Raw genomic sequence first — 17,204 nt, 5'->3', positions numbered from 1 at the left:
CTTTCTGGTGCATCACCATCGACGCCGGTTCTGCCCAATATCAGCTTTCCTGTATGTGTGTCTGTGTGTCTTTTCTTTCTTTATTACCTCACAACCCCAGTCGTGTTTCCAAAACACAACCCTGTGGACTGCAGCAGTACATTTAGACTAGTGACTTACTTGGACAATTTTACCACGGTAAAGATAGAGAGAGGTAATTTCTAATGCCATTATAAGAGTCACGAACCATTCTTTTCTTTCTCACTTTGTCTTTTTCTCTTCTTTTCTTAATTCAATCCGTTGTTTCCTGTATGTTATTTAAATAAGTATAGGAAGACAAAATGTTTCACTATATAGCCTTGAATTTTTGTTTCCTCAGCACAGCTTCTTAAATGCTATGATGCAGAGAATATACCTGTGGACCAAGTCTAGCGTTCTTAAAAGGCAGATTAACAAAGGAAAAATATAATGCACTAAATTGTTCAAGGTTATGCATGAAAAAAGGAGCTATTGGCAATGAAAACTTAAAGATCATGGAAAACAGCCCAATGTTATTGCTAGGACGGAGAGAGATTTAAAAGCTATCTATATATGTGATGAGGCAAAAGGGAAGGGACTATGACCAACTTGGAATATGAAATACAGCTCGGCTGTTTATTCTGATTCTTCTTGGTTTTGTTTTGTTACACTAATTATTCCTGAGTACACACCAAGACTCCTTCTGGAATGGAGGCCTATTAATTCATTTTATGGTCAGCTGACTCACAAATAGAGACATAGAATTGGAGAAAAGAATATTTTGGTTTCATGGTTGATTTTGTGGGGAGTGATTCTATATTATGCAGCTTTCCTTAAGAAAGTTCTTTCTTTTAACAGTTCATCTTAGTAGAGAAATGACTGGGGGCAGAATATTGACAGCTGCATTAGAGAAAGGTCAAGTTACCTATAAGGTTTATTCTGTTAGAATAAGACCAGGTTAGTTGGCAGAAAACTTCATAGCCAGGAGGGCCTTTTGTTTCCCCCATATCATTTTCTAAGCCTTAATGGTGCCCATGGAATACAGTAAAATGTCTAGAGAAATTTTATTGGTAACAGCAAGTGTGTACATGGTGATAACGTGAATTATAATATTGGCATACAATAATGAGAATGGCAAAAGGATGAATTCATACTGCTACCCAGGAGAGCAAAATAGTATATATTTACTTGCTCTGTATACATTGTATCGAAGATGAGAATTTCTGGTTTATTATTGTAAAGATGTGGTGTATGGAAGGGGGGTTATATCTGTTTTGTGTCTATAATAGTCTTATATGCTACATTATGTGGATAACTGAATTTAATTAAAACAATAGTATGATATAGTAACTCTTTTTCCTTATTTCATATTATTATTATTATTACAGTACTGAGATTAAACTTAGAGGCTTGTGTTTGCAAAGTAAGCTTTCTACCAAGAGTCGTATCACAGACCCTCTTTTATGAGCCATATTTTGTAGATACCCATACAAGTATTGATACTTAAATAAAAATTAACAGATCAAAAAATTACAACCTTGTTTTATTTTTAAGAAACAAAATTTCTTGAATGTCCATTTCTTACCCTAACCCTTTTGTTACAATTTTTTAGAGTGTTTATCTAATAGCTACTGATGCAATTCCCAGGGTTTGTAGAAAATTCCTAGAAATGGCAAGTGAGTATGTTTCTGGATTCTTTTCTTGCTGAGTTGTGCAGGGCATAATGAGTAGAATTCTAAAGAGAACAACCAAATACTCTCCTAAGGGACTTGGGTGTTCCTGGTGGGAAATTACAAACTAAGTAGGACTCTGAGTCTCAAAGAGACAGTGTTTATATCTATGCTACATGATATAAGCACAGGTTCTGTTATTATTACCCTTAAGGGACTCTCTCAACCTGAGATGTATCACCTAGGAGAGAATAATTTTATGTGCTTCTCTGGTGGCTATTCTTGGCTGTCAATATGACTATAACCAGAATGAACTATAATCCAGAAGTGAAGGACACCATTGTTATCCAGATCTTGAGGCAGTAAGACATATGTCATTAATCCAGAGTTTGGGCCTCGAAGGCATATCTTTAATCTGGGACACACCTTCTACTGGATGCCTGTATAAGGACAATGAAAATAGAAGGAGTTTGTTCTTCACCTGCTTATCCTCAACTCACCAGCACATCCATTTCTTCTTCAGGAGACCAAAATACTAACTGAGACATCCAGGGTTATCTGGCTGTGTAGCTACTAGCCATTCATAATTATCCATTGCTGGACTGCAGCCTGTAAGTCATTTGAATAATCTGAATAGTTCTTTTAGGAGGTTAAAGCCAGTTTTGTACTACTAACTAATATCTCTTTGTTATCAGAAACTTAGGCCCCTTAGCACATTGGAGTAAAAGGGCCTTTGTGGTCCAAGAGCAATGACTTATTCAGATGAACAGAGGTTACCATGTTATCAATCCTCTTTATCTTCATAACATCCCATATATCTCAAAGCTTTATAAATCATGGGTTTAGGAGACAGTGATGGTTTATTTCCTTTTCTATCCATAATCTTTAATGAGGACTAAAGACATTGGAGGAAACAGTTGCTTAAAGACTTTAGGAGTATGTCAGTGTTTTCTCATGGTAGATGCTCACCATGAATAGGAAAGGAAAAAATGGGGGTTTCCCACCAATAGAAAGTAATTTTCCTCCAATGCTTGGCTCAGTAGCTTCATATCATCATGATCTTGTAACAGTTTTTCTAGCTGTTCTTTTGGAGTCAGTGACAGAGTTGCTTGTTAATGTGACCCTTTACTTCTGTTTCTACAGATCTACTGGTGACACAAATGGCTATGGAGAATGACTCTTCAGTGACTGACTTCATTCTCACAGGATTGACAGACCAACCTGAGCTCTAGTTACTCTTGTTCATCTTGTTCATTGTGAACTATGTAGCCACTGTCTTGGGAAACTTGAGTTTAATGAATCTCGTTTTCCTAAATTCAAACCTTCAAACTCTCATGTACTTTTTTCTCTTTTACCTTTCTTTCATTGATTTATGTTATTCATTTATCTTTACTCCCAAAACACTATTGAGTTTTGTCTTAGAGAAGAACATGATTTTTTTTACAGGATGCATGACTCAGCTATTTTTCATTTGCCTTTTCGCCAACTAGAAGTGCTATGTGCTGACAGCCATGGCCTATGATCGCTATGTAGCCATCTGTCAACCCCTGTTGTACATGGTCATCATGTCTCCTAGGACATGTTCCATGATGATGTTTGATTCATACTTGATGGGGTTTGCTGGTGCCATTGTCCATACAGGGTTTATGATCAGGCTACACTTTTGTAATTCTAACATCATCAACCATTACATGTGTGATATCTTTCCCCTTCTCCAACTCTCCTGCAGCAACACTTATGCCAATGAGCTTGTGTGTTCTGTCGTTGTCAGCACAGCAGTCCTTGCATCTAGCATTATCATCTTAATGTCCTACGCTTTGATTTTGTTTAATATAACTCAGTTGTCATAAGGTAAAGGTTTCTCCAAAGCCATGAGCACCTGTAGTTCTCACATAGTTACTGTTGCCCTATTCTATGGATTTGGTATGCTTACACATATCAGAAAATCATCTGATGAGTCTGTGGTTCAGGGGAAGTTCTCAGTGTATTTTGTACATTTTTGCTACCATTGTTGAATCCTATTATTTACAATCTCAGGAACAAGGATGTGAAGCTTGCTCTAAAGAACACTCTGAGGAGTCTCAGAATAAGTGAACCTCTGGGGATGTCATAGTCCACATCTCCTATTTGGGTTTTTCTCTCCACTTCATTTTCTTACCACCTTCATTTCAATATTCTCTTTCTTCCATTCGTCCTTCCTCTTATATTCCATCAAAATTTCTTCTTTATTATTTTTTCTCTTTTATCCACAAAAATTCTTGATTTTCTTACCTGGGATAGGAAAATATTTTTGATCTGGGGGCTCAGCCTGAATGTGGATCCAGCTTCATCTTTGTAAAAGGGAGAGACACAAGATCACATATTGTGTACTTTAAGACAAATCTATCAACTATTTATGCATTCTATAACCAAGGATTGCCAGGGGAATGAATGTTTTCTATTAAATTTAATTGTGTTGTTTTTTTCAGAGAGAAATTTGTAGGGTTTTTACAATTTAAGGTTTTAAAAAACACTTGTGATTTGTAATAAAGGAGAGAATTAATGACAAAAATTGTTGCCATGGTAAAGTTGTCAAAGTTTCTGGCAGGATTTATTGTTCAAGATTTTTATATTTTGGATTTTGCACCTCATCATTGCAAAAGTTCATTATGTATTTTCTTGGAGAAATGGTCAATTTTTATTTTTATTGAGGGTTGAATAGACTAAATTTGTATTCAAACTTTTTAAGTTAAGTAATAATGACAGTGGTTTTGTTTTGTAAAAGGATGTTTTGTCTTAAATTCAATAGAATTTATCATTGCATTTAAACTATTGATACAGACTGATTACTTTTGATAACCACACTATAACAACATAATGTCTAAAGTTGTTATTCTCTTTGTTATATAATAAGGATTATATTTCAAAGAAACATCTACTTACTTCTAAAAAAGAAACCATAGGTGACATTACAACCCAGTGATGAATTGGTAGTATATGCTACTGTTTGATTCTTGCCACAAATGTCCAATCATATACTCACATACATTTATGTACATATCTTAAACATGTGTTCATATACATGTGTCTATGGCCCAAATATTGAACAAATGGAATTTTTACTTAAATGTGTAAATGTATAGTTTTTATTTTGCTTTTCATAGGAATGTTTCCCCACAACTCATGCCAAACCAAGCAAATACATAATCTACCTGCATGTCTGTGTATTTTGTAACATTCTTAAATATAGTGTTAATATAATTCTGTTCTGTTCTCTGGATTTGACTTGTTTTAGGTTGCATAATTAGTAATGCAAATCCTAGATTTTAAGTCATTGTACATCTACTAAAGAAACAGAATGAAGGAAAGAAAGAAAATTGTTAAGTAACAGAGAGAACTGGTGTGTTGTTCATAATGAGTCTGAATGAGAGAGAAGACCTGTTGACCACATGGGCGCCTTGACACCTGTGCCTCTGAAGAGTTTGAGTGTGTTCTTATGACCCAATATTTCCCAGAGCTAAGACAAGGAATTGTTTGGGACATGAAAACAGACACTGGCCAAGACTCACATCATAAAAACAGTGGCTGGGGAGACATGAAGTTTTGCGCAGAAATTGGCTGAGTCCTTGGTTTGGTGGGAAACAAACTTGACTATTCACAGCTTTGATGATTCTGTGTTGAGGAGGATTAGTCCCTCAAATCACTCAACCTCGACAGTTTCCAAGCACAGTGAGTTGAATTTCTTATTCCATTGTTTCCCTCACATGATGCTTAGAGACAACATTTTAGACTTTTGTATAGCTTCGTCTTTGGATAGGAGTCCAGCTATATAGATCTATTAGGATGTACAGACATCTATGAACAGTTGCTCAAGGTAGATGGCTGAAATGTGGGAGGGAAGATGAACACTCCAGAGAGATCATTAAGTCATATGTTTCATGTGTTGGTCCATACACTGGAATATAAAAACAACCAAAACAAACAAAATACAACACTTAGATAATCTCTAATTATTGTCTTTATAGTCGATTATGGTTATCAGAGATGTTCAAAGCCACACAACCGATTTGAGAAGTGTTCCTATTTGCATACCTTCACCCAATTTCAATTCTGAAATTGAAAGTTGCAGCAATGCCTTCTTACTAGTTTCTCTTGGTGAGGGTTATAATTTTTTATTGATATTATTGAGCTATACATTTTTCTCTGCTCCCGTCCCTTCTTCATCCCTCCCCTTCAAACCTCTCCCATAGTACCCATGCTTCCCATTTACTCAGGAGATCTTGTCTTTTTCTACTTCTCATATAGATTAGATACATGTATGTCTCTCTTAGGGACCTCATTTTTTTTTCTAGGTTCTCTGGGGTTGTGATTTGTAGGCTGGTTTTCTTTGCTCTATGTTTCAAAACTACTTACAAGTGAGCTATCTTTAGAAATGATGGATTGTTTATCAGAATGAACGACAGGATGCTTAGCCATGATATCAACAAGACATATACTTCATAAGAATCCATAGATCACTAGAGAGTAAATTTTATGATTTAGTGCATATGTTACCTCTTCTCTTCATGGAATTTAATGAAACACCAGAATTTAATTATCACACCTCAGTGGTGGTGGTGTGTGTGTTTCTTGAATGGTTAATATAATTTTCATCTATTAAGAAACTGTGTTACACTGTGAGGAGTTTAGTGGAAATCACTGAATCCCAGTGCCCTTGGCTTTTTAAAGAATAATTGGAATTAGATACATTGATTTATTAGCTCTTTACTTCAGACCTTCTGATGTTAATTAATTAATGCTTTAGAAGAGTTGTGACCTATGATTTTCGAAATTAGCCCCATATTGTATGACCATCCTGCACTTAATGCATTTGAAAGCTTTTCTTGTGCTAAATTTAATTTAGCTTTAACATTTAAGCAAAACTGTGTATGTAAACAAATAAATAAACATTGATCACAGTGTTAAATTGTTTAAGCCATTAAGTTCATGGATATCTGAAAAAAAATGGTTTACTTTGGCTGTCTGAGCTATCCTTCCTTCATCTTTAGATACTTTGCAGCATGGAATTTAGTAACCAGAAAGTCTACAAAAGTAAATCTCTCGCATATTTGGTTACTTATATGACATTTAAAATATTTTAGTAGTCTTTTATGCTTTTCTAGATGGTCTTTATAAAATGGTGAATAATAAAAATATCAAGTCAAGAACCAGGCAAATTAAATTTTTAAAATAAAAGTTTTTGATAGAAGAAATACCACTTTTCTTTTGTTCTGAAATAACTATTGTATATATTTCTTCGGACTTTATAAGACATTAAATGAAGATATTTGAAAATATTAGAGATATTCTTCTATTATTGACCTGAAGACAAACTTTTATATATTAACTTGAATATATTTATCATTATTCAAACACTGTTATATTATTGTCAACCAAATCAGGATATTTTATTTGTGAAATTTGTTCATAATATTTTTTGTCTTTTTTATTACTACAATTCATGACATCACAATGAATATTTGTGTACACGATTTTGTTAAGGACTTAGTGATTTCTTTTGAGCACACGATGTATATGTTTATAGACTACTTATATATGCATTTAGGATGTTTTCTCAGATTTTATATGTGTGTGTGTGTGTGTGTGTGTGTGTGTGTGTGTGTGGCTTAGCTGCAAAATTTCAAGATATTTTCTGAAGACCTTTTGTAACTTTGTTTCGTAATAGTCTATGAGTATTCCATTTGTTTTGTTACTGCATATGCAATTGGTATTGTCAGCTGTGTTACTGAGATGACTGTTTCCAATCAATAATCCTAGCCATGCTGCTTTGTAGAAAGACACTACAAAGGCGGTTTAGGCAGAATGCTATAAAGTTTCTTTGTTTTCTCATATGAAAGCCTATTAATCCAAATAAACTAATAACAAATATCAAAACCACTCCTGTAGCCAAATGACTAAAAAAGCAAAATAATGATTGGATACAAATTTAACATGTAAAATCCACTTGTTTTGTGTATGAGAATAAAAGACATTTGAAATTAAAAATAAAACATCATCGATGTTAGTGTGAAAGTGTAGAGAATTAGATACATACCAACCTAGCAGTTGTCTACTGAAGCAAGGCTAGAACACATTATCATCTGAACATAAAATGGCCTATAAAGCCTCACATGCTTGAGTGTTGGGCTGTAAGTTGGTTGTACTATTTTGGGTGATTGTGGCCTCACTAGAGAAAAGGTAGAGTACCATGGAAAGGCCTTGAAGTTTATATTTACTTGGAATTATGACCAAATCTCTATCTTATGTTCATTTCTACGTAAGATGTGTTTTCTGTATGTTCCTGTTGCTATAGCAAATCTAACTTCTCTACTGCTCTGCTTTCCCTGCAAAGACAGACCAAAGTCCCATGGAATTCAGAGTCTAAATAAATAGCTTTGCCCCTAATTTGTCTTTGTTTTCTATTTTGCTTAATACATATGATGAGAAAAAGAACTTACAGTATTTTTATGCATAAAATGTCTGAACTGTTCCCATAGTCTTTTGTGCTCTTAACAAGAACTCTATCATCAATTCAAATCTCATATTTTATTTCAATTCCCTTTCAATGAGTCTGTTTATTTATTAAGTATACACAAGATATAATTATAAGACTATGTAGATATATTTATCTGTAAACAAGGGTTTTTAAATCTACATATGCACTGATAAAAAATGAAGAGGTATAGCTGTAATCTTATGTTATTTGAATGATAGTTTCCAAACCCTTAATTTCTCAGTAGAGTGTTTAATCTATCTGTAATTTCTATCTATCTATCTATCTATCTATCTATCTATCTATCTATCTATCTATCTTGAACTGTTTTAAACCCATGGTATACTGTTTATTGGTCCAATCAATGCTCATAGAATAGTTGCAATTAACAAGTGATCTATTCTCTGAAGACTCCTTTGTAGAGTTGTGCAAAGAATAATGAGAATGACAAAGGGAACCAGTGACAACTATACCTTGGAAACTAGATACTTCCTGGTGGACAGCCACATTCAGAGGGTCTAGTTTGATCACATGCTCCATCACTCCCAGTCCAGCTGGCCTTGGTGAGCTTCCATAAGATCAGTCCCACCGTCTCAGTGGGTGGATGCACCCCTCGTGGTACTGACTTCCTTCCTCATTTGGACCTTGGGAGCTCAGTCAAGTGCTCCAATGTGGGTCTCTATCTCTATCTCCATCCATCGCCAGATGAAGGTTCTATGGTGATATGCAAGATATTCATCAATGTGGCTATGGGACAAGGCCAGTTCAGGCACCCTCTCCTCTGCTGTCCAAGGAACAATCTTGGAACCTCTCCTTGGACCTGGGAACCCCTCTAGAGTCAAGTCTCTTGCAAACCCTAAAATGGCTGCCTTAATTAAGATATTTACTTCTCCAGCAGGGTTTTTTAAAGAAGTCAAATGTTTTTTTTTTCTTTTTCTCAGGTTCTAGATGGATATTTGAGTCCCGTGTTGGTATGTCAAAATGATTTTTTTTTCTTTTGGCCTTTTACTTTTTGGGGGGCCTTCCACCTAACTCACAAATAATTCAGGCAATGAGGTTGATTATTACTTATAAGTGCCCAGCCTTAGCTTAGCTTGGCTTAACTCCTGCCAGCTTTTCTTAAATTATTCCATCTAACTTTTGCCTCTGGGCCTTTTGTTCTTAATACTTCTACATATCTTATTTTCACTCTTACTCCATAGCTGACTGTGTAGCTGGGTGGCTAGAGCCTTTTGTTCCCCTCCCCTTGTTCTATCTTGCTCCTTCTCCCCCTTATTCCAGATTTCTTCTTCCATGTCTTCTCTCTGCCTACCAGCCCTGCTTATCCTTTCTCCTGCCTTGATATTGGTCATTCAGGTCTTTATTAGACTATCAGGTGTTTTAGAGAGGCAAAGTAAAATAGCTTCACAGAGTTAAACAAATGCAACATAAAAGAATGCAATACTTTATTTATTTATTTATTTATTTATTTATTTATTTATTTTCAAACTGCCATCCCAGGGAAAAACTAAAGGTACTCCTTACTCCATGTCAAAAGGCAAGGCTCTCAACTGAACTAGAAGCTCCAGGAAGCCAGTTTTTTGGAGTCTGCCAAGGAAAAGCAGCGGCCACTGACCCCAGAGTGGATGCAACCGAGACAAAGGATCCTGCAGTTTCAGAGACACCTTGTCTAAGGAAAACAGGAGTCTCCCAGTTCTGCTCCTACTGAGCCCTGCTTCCCATTTCCTCCTTCACTAGCCTTAGCTACAGAAAACCCAACTTGGGGCTGCTTTATCTGTTCATTGCGTGGCTGGGTCCTGATACTGAACATGGTGTAGCCAGACTTTGAGACACCACTTCTCTGGTAATGCATTGTTGAAAAGACTAGGCTGTCAGGGTCATCTAAATGCTCATCGTTTATTTCTTCCTACAAACTCACTTCTTACGAAAGCATTCCCACATAAAGCTAGGGACTTCTGTGGAATAGTCCATGCTGGCTGTTGCGTGCATTTTTTCTGGGCTGCCGTAAGAATCACATATAAATAACCCCAAATCCAAGAAACCCATCCTCTCACATTCAAAAGGAACTGAGTCTTCTAGTCACCTGGGCGGGCAGTTGGTTGAGCCACTGTGCCCCATCCACAGACTCTAGAGAGGAAACTTTCTTTTCTTCTGAATTCTAACAGATGCCAACAGTCCCTGATGTATTCTTCACACAGCGTTCTTCTGTTTGTTTTCTTGTTTACAGACATCAGTAGGTAGATTTATATCTCTTGCCCTAGTCCAGTGTGACCCCATTCTAACCAATTACAGTTGCAAAGACCGTATTTCCAGAAGAGGTCCCCTTTTCAGGTTTTGGGTTGGTACTACTTATCCCCACTACAGTTATACACTGAAGTTGCTCTTTACTGGCTTAAACTCAGAATAACACGATGACAAACGTGCACCATCCTAAGAATGTTTTCACACTTTGACAGTGGTGCTCACAATTTGTAGGGGTGATATAGGCACAGGAGACCACTTCCTAAGCAGAACCCCAGGAGCGCAGTCAATAAGAGAATCAATGAATAAATGGGACCTACTGAAACTGAGAAGCTTCTGTAAAGCAAAGGACACTGTCAGTAAGACAAAAAGGCTACCTTTGGACTGGGAGAAGATCTTTACCAACCCCTCATCAGACAAAGGTCTGATCTCCAAAATATACAAAGAACTCAAGAAACTAGACACTAAAACTCTAATTAACCCAATTAAAAAATGGGGTACTGAACTGAACAGAGAATTCACAACAGATGAACTTCGAATGACCAAAAGGCACTTAAGGTCATGCTCAACCTCCTTAGCGATCAGGGAAATGCAAATCAAAACAACTTTGAGATACCATCTTACACCTGTCCCAATAGCCAAACTCAAAAACACCAATGATAGCCTATGCTGGAGAGGATGTAGAGAGAGGGGAACTCTCATCCATTGTTGGTGAGAATGCAAACATGTGCAGCCACTGTGGAAATCAGTGTGGCGGTTTCTCAGGAATCTGGGAGTCAACCTCCCTCAGGACCCAGCAATTCCACTCTTGGGAATATACCCAAGAGATGCCCTATCATACTACAAAAGCATTTGTTCAACTATGTTCATAGCTGCACTATTTGTAATAGCCAGAACCTGGAAACAACCTAGGTGCCCCTCAATAGAAGAATGGTTAAAAAAGGTGTGGAACATATACACATTCGAGTTTTACTCAGCGGTAAAAAACAATGACATCTTGAATTTTGAATGCAAGTGGATGGACATAGAAAACGCTTTACTGAGTGAGGTAACCCAGACCCAAAAAGAGAAATATGGTATGTACTCACTCATTAGTGGATTCTAGCCATAGTTAAAGGTCTTTGAGCCTATAATTCGTGATCCTAGAGAAGCTAAATAAGAAGGTGAACCTGAAGAAAATCTTATAGTTATCCTCTTGGATATTGGTAGTAGACAAGATTGCCAGGCAAACTTGGGTGCAGGGGGTGGGGTGGGGTGGTGGGTGGAAGTAAGGGGAGATGGTTAGAGAGAAGGGAGAGGGGGAGGATTGGGGATGGCTTGCGGGAATGGGATGGGGGAGGAAGGATGAATATGGGACTAGGGAAGTATATATCTCAACTAAGGGAGCCATTTTAGGGTTTGTAAGAGTCTTGATTCTGGAGGGGTTCCCAGGTCCAAGGAGAGGTCCCTAGATTGTTCCCTGGGCAGCAGAGAAGAGCATACCTGAACTGGCCCTGGTCCATAACCATACTGATGAATATTTTGTATATCACCATAGATCCTTCATTGGGCGATGGATGGAGATAGAGACAGAGACACACATTGGAACACTGGACTTAACTCCCTAGGTCCAAATGAGAAGCAGAAGGAGGGAGAAAGTGAGCAAGAAAGGCAGAACTAGAGTGAACCTTCATCTGACGATAGACGGAGATAGAGACGGAGACCCACATCGGAGCACTGGATTGAGCCCCCAAGGTCCAAATGAGGAGCAGAAGGAGAGAGATCATGAAAAAGGAAATCAGAACCATGTGGGGTGCGTTCACCCTTGGATACAAGGGGACTAATCGAATGAGAGCTCACCAAGGCCAGCTGGACTGGGACTGAACGAGCATGTGGTCAAACCGGAGTCTCTAAATGTGACTGACATGGGGACTGACTGAGAAACCATTGTCAATGGCACTGGGTCTTGTTTTGTCTGCATGTACTGGCTTTCTGGGATCCTAGTCTGTTTGGATGCTCACCTTCCTAGACCTGGAGGGAGAGGGGAGGAACTTGAACTTCCCACAGGGCAGGAAATAAATAAATTAATAAAAAAGCTTGAATGTAATATATTTTTGCATTATTAAAACAAATGTTCCACAGCATATACAAATGTAACATACTTTAAAATAATTTTCCACAACAAATAACAACTTCTTCTTATCTCTTTAAGCTTGTGAACAGTATACAGGAACAAACACTTGCTAATATACTTTCATGTAACTAGTAAACTAATATATTGTATAAATCATCTCAAAACATAATAGAACTTTTGTAAATTTTAAATTATTATTTTTTGAACAAGTTGGACTCATAAATTTCTGTATGGTAATCTAGATATTTACCACTGGTTCAAAATTTAAGTCAATTTTTATAAACCTATTTTATAATTATTCATAAGAATATGCAACTGTGCTGGGCAGTGGTAGTACACATACACATCTTTCTTTACCCCTCGCACTTGGGACACAGAGGTAGGTGGACCTCTCTGAGTTCAAGGTCAGCATCATCTAGACCTCCAGCTAGTTTCAGATCAGCCAGGGCTACACACACACATAAACACACACACACACACACACACACACACACACACACACACAATCTTTATCTCTAAAAAGAAAAGAATATGCAGATGTAAATAAATGAGAATCAGCATAGTCTACAGTTTCATTAGCTGTGAAGTGAAAAGCTCTAATGTAAATTTCTACTAACTTGAGAGCATATTTATACTTCTATCCCCTTCAGACCATTATTTTTGTATAGTACTAATCCTTGGTTAATGGTTCATTACTAAAATCATAGGCATACTGAAAATGGCAAGTGACCATGTCCCTGGATATTTCCCCTTGTCGAATTGTGCAGAGCTAATGAAGAGAATGACAAAGGGGACCACTCACAGTTCTGCCCTGGGGATTAGATATTCCTTCCTGGATATTGATAAATTGAGTAGAACATTGAATCTCTAAAGGACTGGTGTTAGTTATAAGACACAGACTGAACAATTTCTACCCCCGAGGTATTAATCAACTGTAGAAAATATCATAAGAATAATGTTCTATGTTTTTTAATGGATTTTTATGAAATCTTGACCTTGAGACATTGGAGTGTCATATAAGATAATTATATTCTTTTCTTGTATGAGACAAGAATCTTTTTGAAATTGTCAAACAGCACACATGTCACTACCTCCAGGGATCTTCTTATAGAACGTTAGACACATTGTCTGCACTGTTTGCAATTATCTGCATCATAACAAGTTTGACCCTCTGAGCACGGTGTGGAAGAAGACACCATATACTCTAATGTCAGGTAAGGATTCAGAGAAACAAAGGTGAGCAATGAATAATCTTTATCTTGACATTTTTCCTTCAAAACTGTATCTATATGAGTCATAAATTCTGAGAAAATGAATGCATAGTTCTTATAAACCTTAATCCTTAATAAACACTTTGTGAACAAAATAATGTTCAAAGAGTGTTTCTGGAGTGACAAACACAACATGAATAGAGGAAAGAGGAATTAGATATTTCTCTTTACTCTGTGTTCTTTTACTCAAAATTGGAAATCAATAAATCCAACTCTGGTCTTGGAGTGAAAAATAGTTTAACATTGCTTTTTATACAAATTCTTACAGATGCTACACATGAAACAAATGACTATGGAAAATGACTCTTCAGTGTCAGAGTTCATTCTTATGGGACTGACAGACCAACCTGAACTCCAACTGCCTTTATTTGTTCTGTTCTTGGTGAACTACACAGCAACTGTGTTTGGAAATGTGAGCTTAATGAATCTCATTTGCCTAAACTCAAACCTTCACACTCCCATGTACTTTTTTATCTTCAATCTCTCTTTCATTGATTTCTGTTATTCACTTGTCTTCACTCCGAAAATGCTGATGAGTTTTGTTGTAGAGAAGAACATCATTTCTTTCAAAGGATGTATGACTCAACTTTTTTTCTTCTGTGTTTTTGTGAACTCAGAGAGCTATGTGCTGACAGCAATGGCCTATGATCGCTATGTGGCCATCTGTCAGCCTCTGTTGTACAAAGTTGTTATGTCCCCCAAGATCTGTTGTCTGTTAATATTTGGTTCTTACTTAATGGGGTTTGCTAGTGCCATAGTTCACACAGGGTGTATGCTCAGGCTCAGGTTTTGTGATTCTAACATCATCAACCACTACATGTGTGACATCTTCCCTCTCCTCCAGCTCTCCTGCAGTAGCACCTATGTCAATGAACTTCTGAGCTTTGTTGTGGTGGGGACAGCTATCATTTTATGCTGCCTCATTATCTTTATCTCATATGTTATGATTCTTTTCAATATTATTCATGTGTCCTCAGGAAAGGGTTGGTCCAAAGCCTTGAGTACTTGTGGGTCTCATATTATAACTGTTAGTCTCTTCTATGGATCTGGGCTGCTGGCTTATGTCAAGCCATCATCTGCTGGGACTGTGGGCCAGGGAAAATTCTTCTCAGTGTTTTATACATTATTGGTGCCCATGTTGAATCCTCTCATTTACAGTCTCAGAAACAAGGATGTCAAGCTTGCTGTGAAGAGAACCTGGAAGAAATTAACAAACTGATTCATTCCATGGTGCGTCCTTTAAACCCATCTCTCCCTGTTTGATATGTTTTTTCTTTCTTGGTTTTTATTACCTGTATTCTATTTTTATTTTATTTTTCATTGACCTTCATTAGCATTGATAACACCAGTTTTCTCTTTCTACCATATACTATAACTCTGTGTGACCTGTGAGGATATGAGACATCCTCAGGTTCAATGTGTTTCTAAGATGATCTGAAGTTCATTGCCTACATAAGATTAAGACCTTGGTCATCTTTTTAACCTGTCTCAAGAATAAGTTCTTAGTAATTTTTCTTTCAGACCTTTCTTTTAAAAATATTTATATATTTATATTTTATTTTTATATGTGTGAACATCCCTGAATGTAAGTTTACCATGTGCATAAAGGAACATGTGGAGGACAGAAGACGGTGTCATCTTCCCTAGCACTCAAAATCCACCATTTAAGTACTGAGAAAGTAATTCACTTCTTCTATAACAGCATCAAGTGGTCTTAACAGCTGGGTCTTCTTCGTGGTACTGAGTGTATGAACTTTTTTTCCAGCAAATAAAATTCTTAAAATTCTATGGCTTATTTCTAATTCATTTCTTTCTTAGTTTTCTGATATAACTTTAAGTTACTTCTTTATTTGAAATGTTTATTAACTGTATATTCACTGAAAGAGATGAGAAGACAATCATGGACATGGTAAAATTGTCAAAATCTCAGGAATTATTTGAAATGGTTCTTTTCCTAACATTTTATTTTGAAATAGAGGATGGAAATCTGCCATACATTTTATTTTATGGTTATCAGAGAATGTATTAATCCTATTCTTTTTCTCTTATTTCATTACAATACCACGAGTTTGAGCAGCGTAGCCTGGTACAGAACAAATTAGCAAATAGCCTGTGTTCATGCAGTGTCCCCAGAGGAGAGAGGACATAAGATCCTAGAGTTACAGACATCATGAGTTCTGATGACATTGCTTGGAATCAAACTTGGGTCAGGAAAAGCAGCCAGTGCTCTTAACAATTGAGCCATTTTTCCAGCCCCAAATATTTATTCTTAAAATAAACGCCTATGTTTTTAAAACTTAACATACACAGCAAATAAAAATAAGGTAAGATTGATCTCTGTGGGTCTAAGGATTATAGCTTCATTATCATTTACTTCATGACTAATATATACTTATAAGTGAATAATTCCATATTTACTTTTTTGGATCTGGGTTACCTCACTTAGGATGATATTTTCTACTTCTTTCCATTTATTGCAATTTTTCATGTTAATATGTTATTTGTTATATTTTTAAAACAATCTTATTTTATATACCATTCCCAGTTCTTCCCCTCCTGCCCTCCCACTACCCTCATCTTCTCCCTACCCCACCCCCATCTACTCCTCAGAGTTTTCATTTTTTTTCCACAAATTTTGATAAGGATTGCATTGAATGTGTAGATTGTTTTTGATAAAATGGTTACTTTTACTATGCTAATCCTACTGATTCATGAACATGACAAATCTTTCCATCTTCTGATATTTTCTTCGAAGACTTGAAATTTCTATTATGCAAGTGTTTTACTTGCATGGTTAGTATTAAATGAGATATTTTCTATTGTTTCAAAATATATTGCTATTGTGAAAGGTGTTTTCTTCCTGACTTCTTTCTTATTCCTTTTGTCATTTGTATACAAAAGTCACTAATGAATTTTTTAATCAACTACTTTGCTGAAAATGCTTATTAGCTATAAGAATTCTTTGTGGAATTATTAGGGTCACATGTATACTATTATATCATCTGAAAATAATAATATTTTTTCTTCTTCCTTTTCAATTTGTATCCCCTTGATCTACTTTAGTTGTCTTATTGCTCTAGATAAGAATTCAAGTACTATATTGAATAGGTATGGAGAGTATGGGCGACATTGCCCTGTTCCTGATTTTAGTGAAACTGCTATGGATTTCTTTTTATTTAATTTGATGTTGTCTATGGGCTTGTTGTGAATTGCCTTTATTATGTTTTGATATGCCACTTTCATCACTACCCTCTCCAGGGCTATTATCATGGAGGGTGTTGGATTTTGTCAAAGAACTTTTAAGCATTCAAAGAGATGACCATGTGATTGTTACCATTCAGTGTGTGTGTTTATACTGTGGATTATTTTTACAGAGTTGCTTTTAGTTAACTATTCCTAAA

At 36.4% G+C, this 17,204-nt stretch overlaps 1 protein-coding gene and 1 pseudogene across 1 annotated transcript; both read left to right on the top strand.

The window, feature by feature from the left end:
* The first annotated feature begins 2,824 nt into the window (after positions 1–2,824).
* LOC125388702 (olfactory receptor 8C8-like) lies at positions 2,825–3,780 on the top strand (annotated as a pseudogene).
* A 10,288-nt stretch (positions 3,781–14,068) lies between these two features.
* Positions 14,069–15,022, top strand: LOC125388998 (olfactory receptor 8C8). The gene has a single exon (XM_048417394.3). The coding sequence runs from the start codon at positions 14,072–14,074 to the stop codon at positions 15,020–15,022; it is 951 nt and encodes a 316-aa protein (XP_048273351.3). The 5' UTR covers positions 14,069–14,071.
* The last annotated feature ends 2,182 nt before the right edge of the window (positions 15,023–17,204 follow it).

Source organism: Myodes glareolus, chromosome 4, assembly GCF_982192425.1.
Source record: "Myodes glareolus chromosome 4, mMyoGla1.1, whole genome shotgun sequence".
NCBI classification, from domain to species: Eukaryota; Metazoa; Chordata; class Mammalia; order Rodentia; family Cricetidae; genus Myodes; species Myodes glareolus.
The sequence above is the reverse complement of the archived record's forward strand: the minus strand, read 5'-3'. Positions and strand labels throughout refer to the sequence as shown.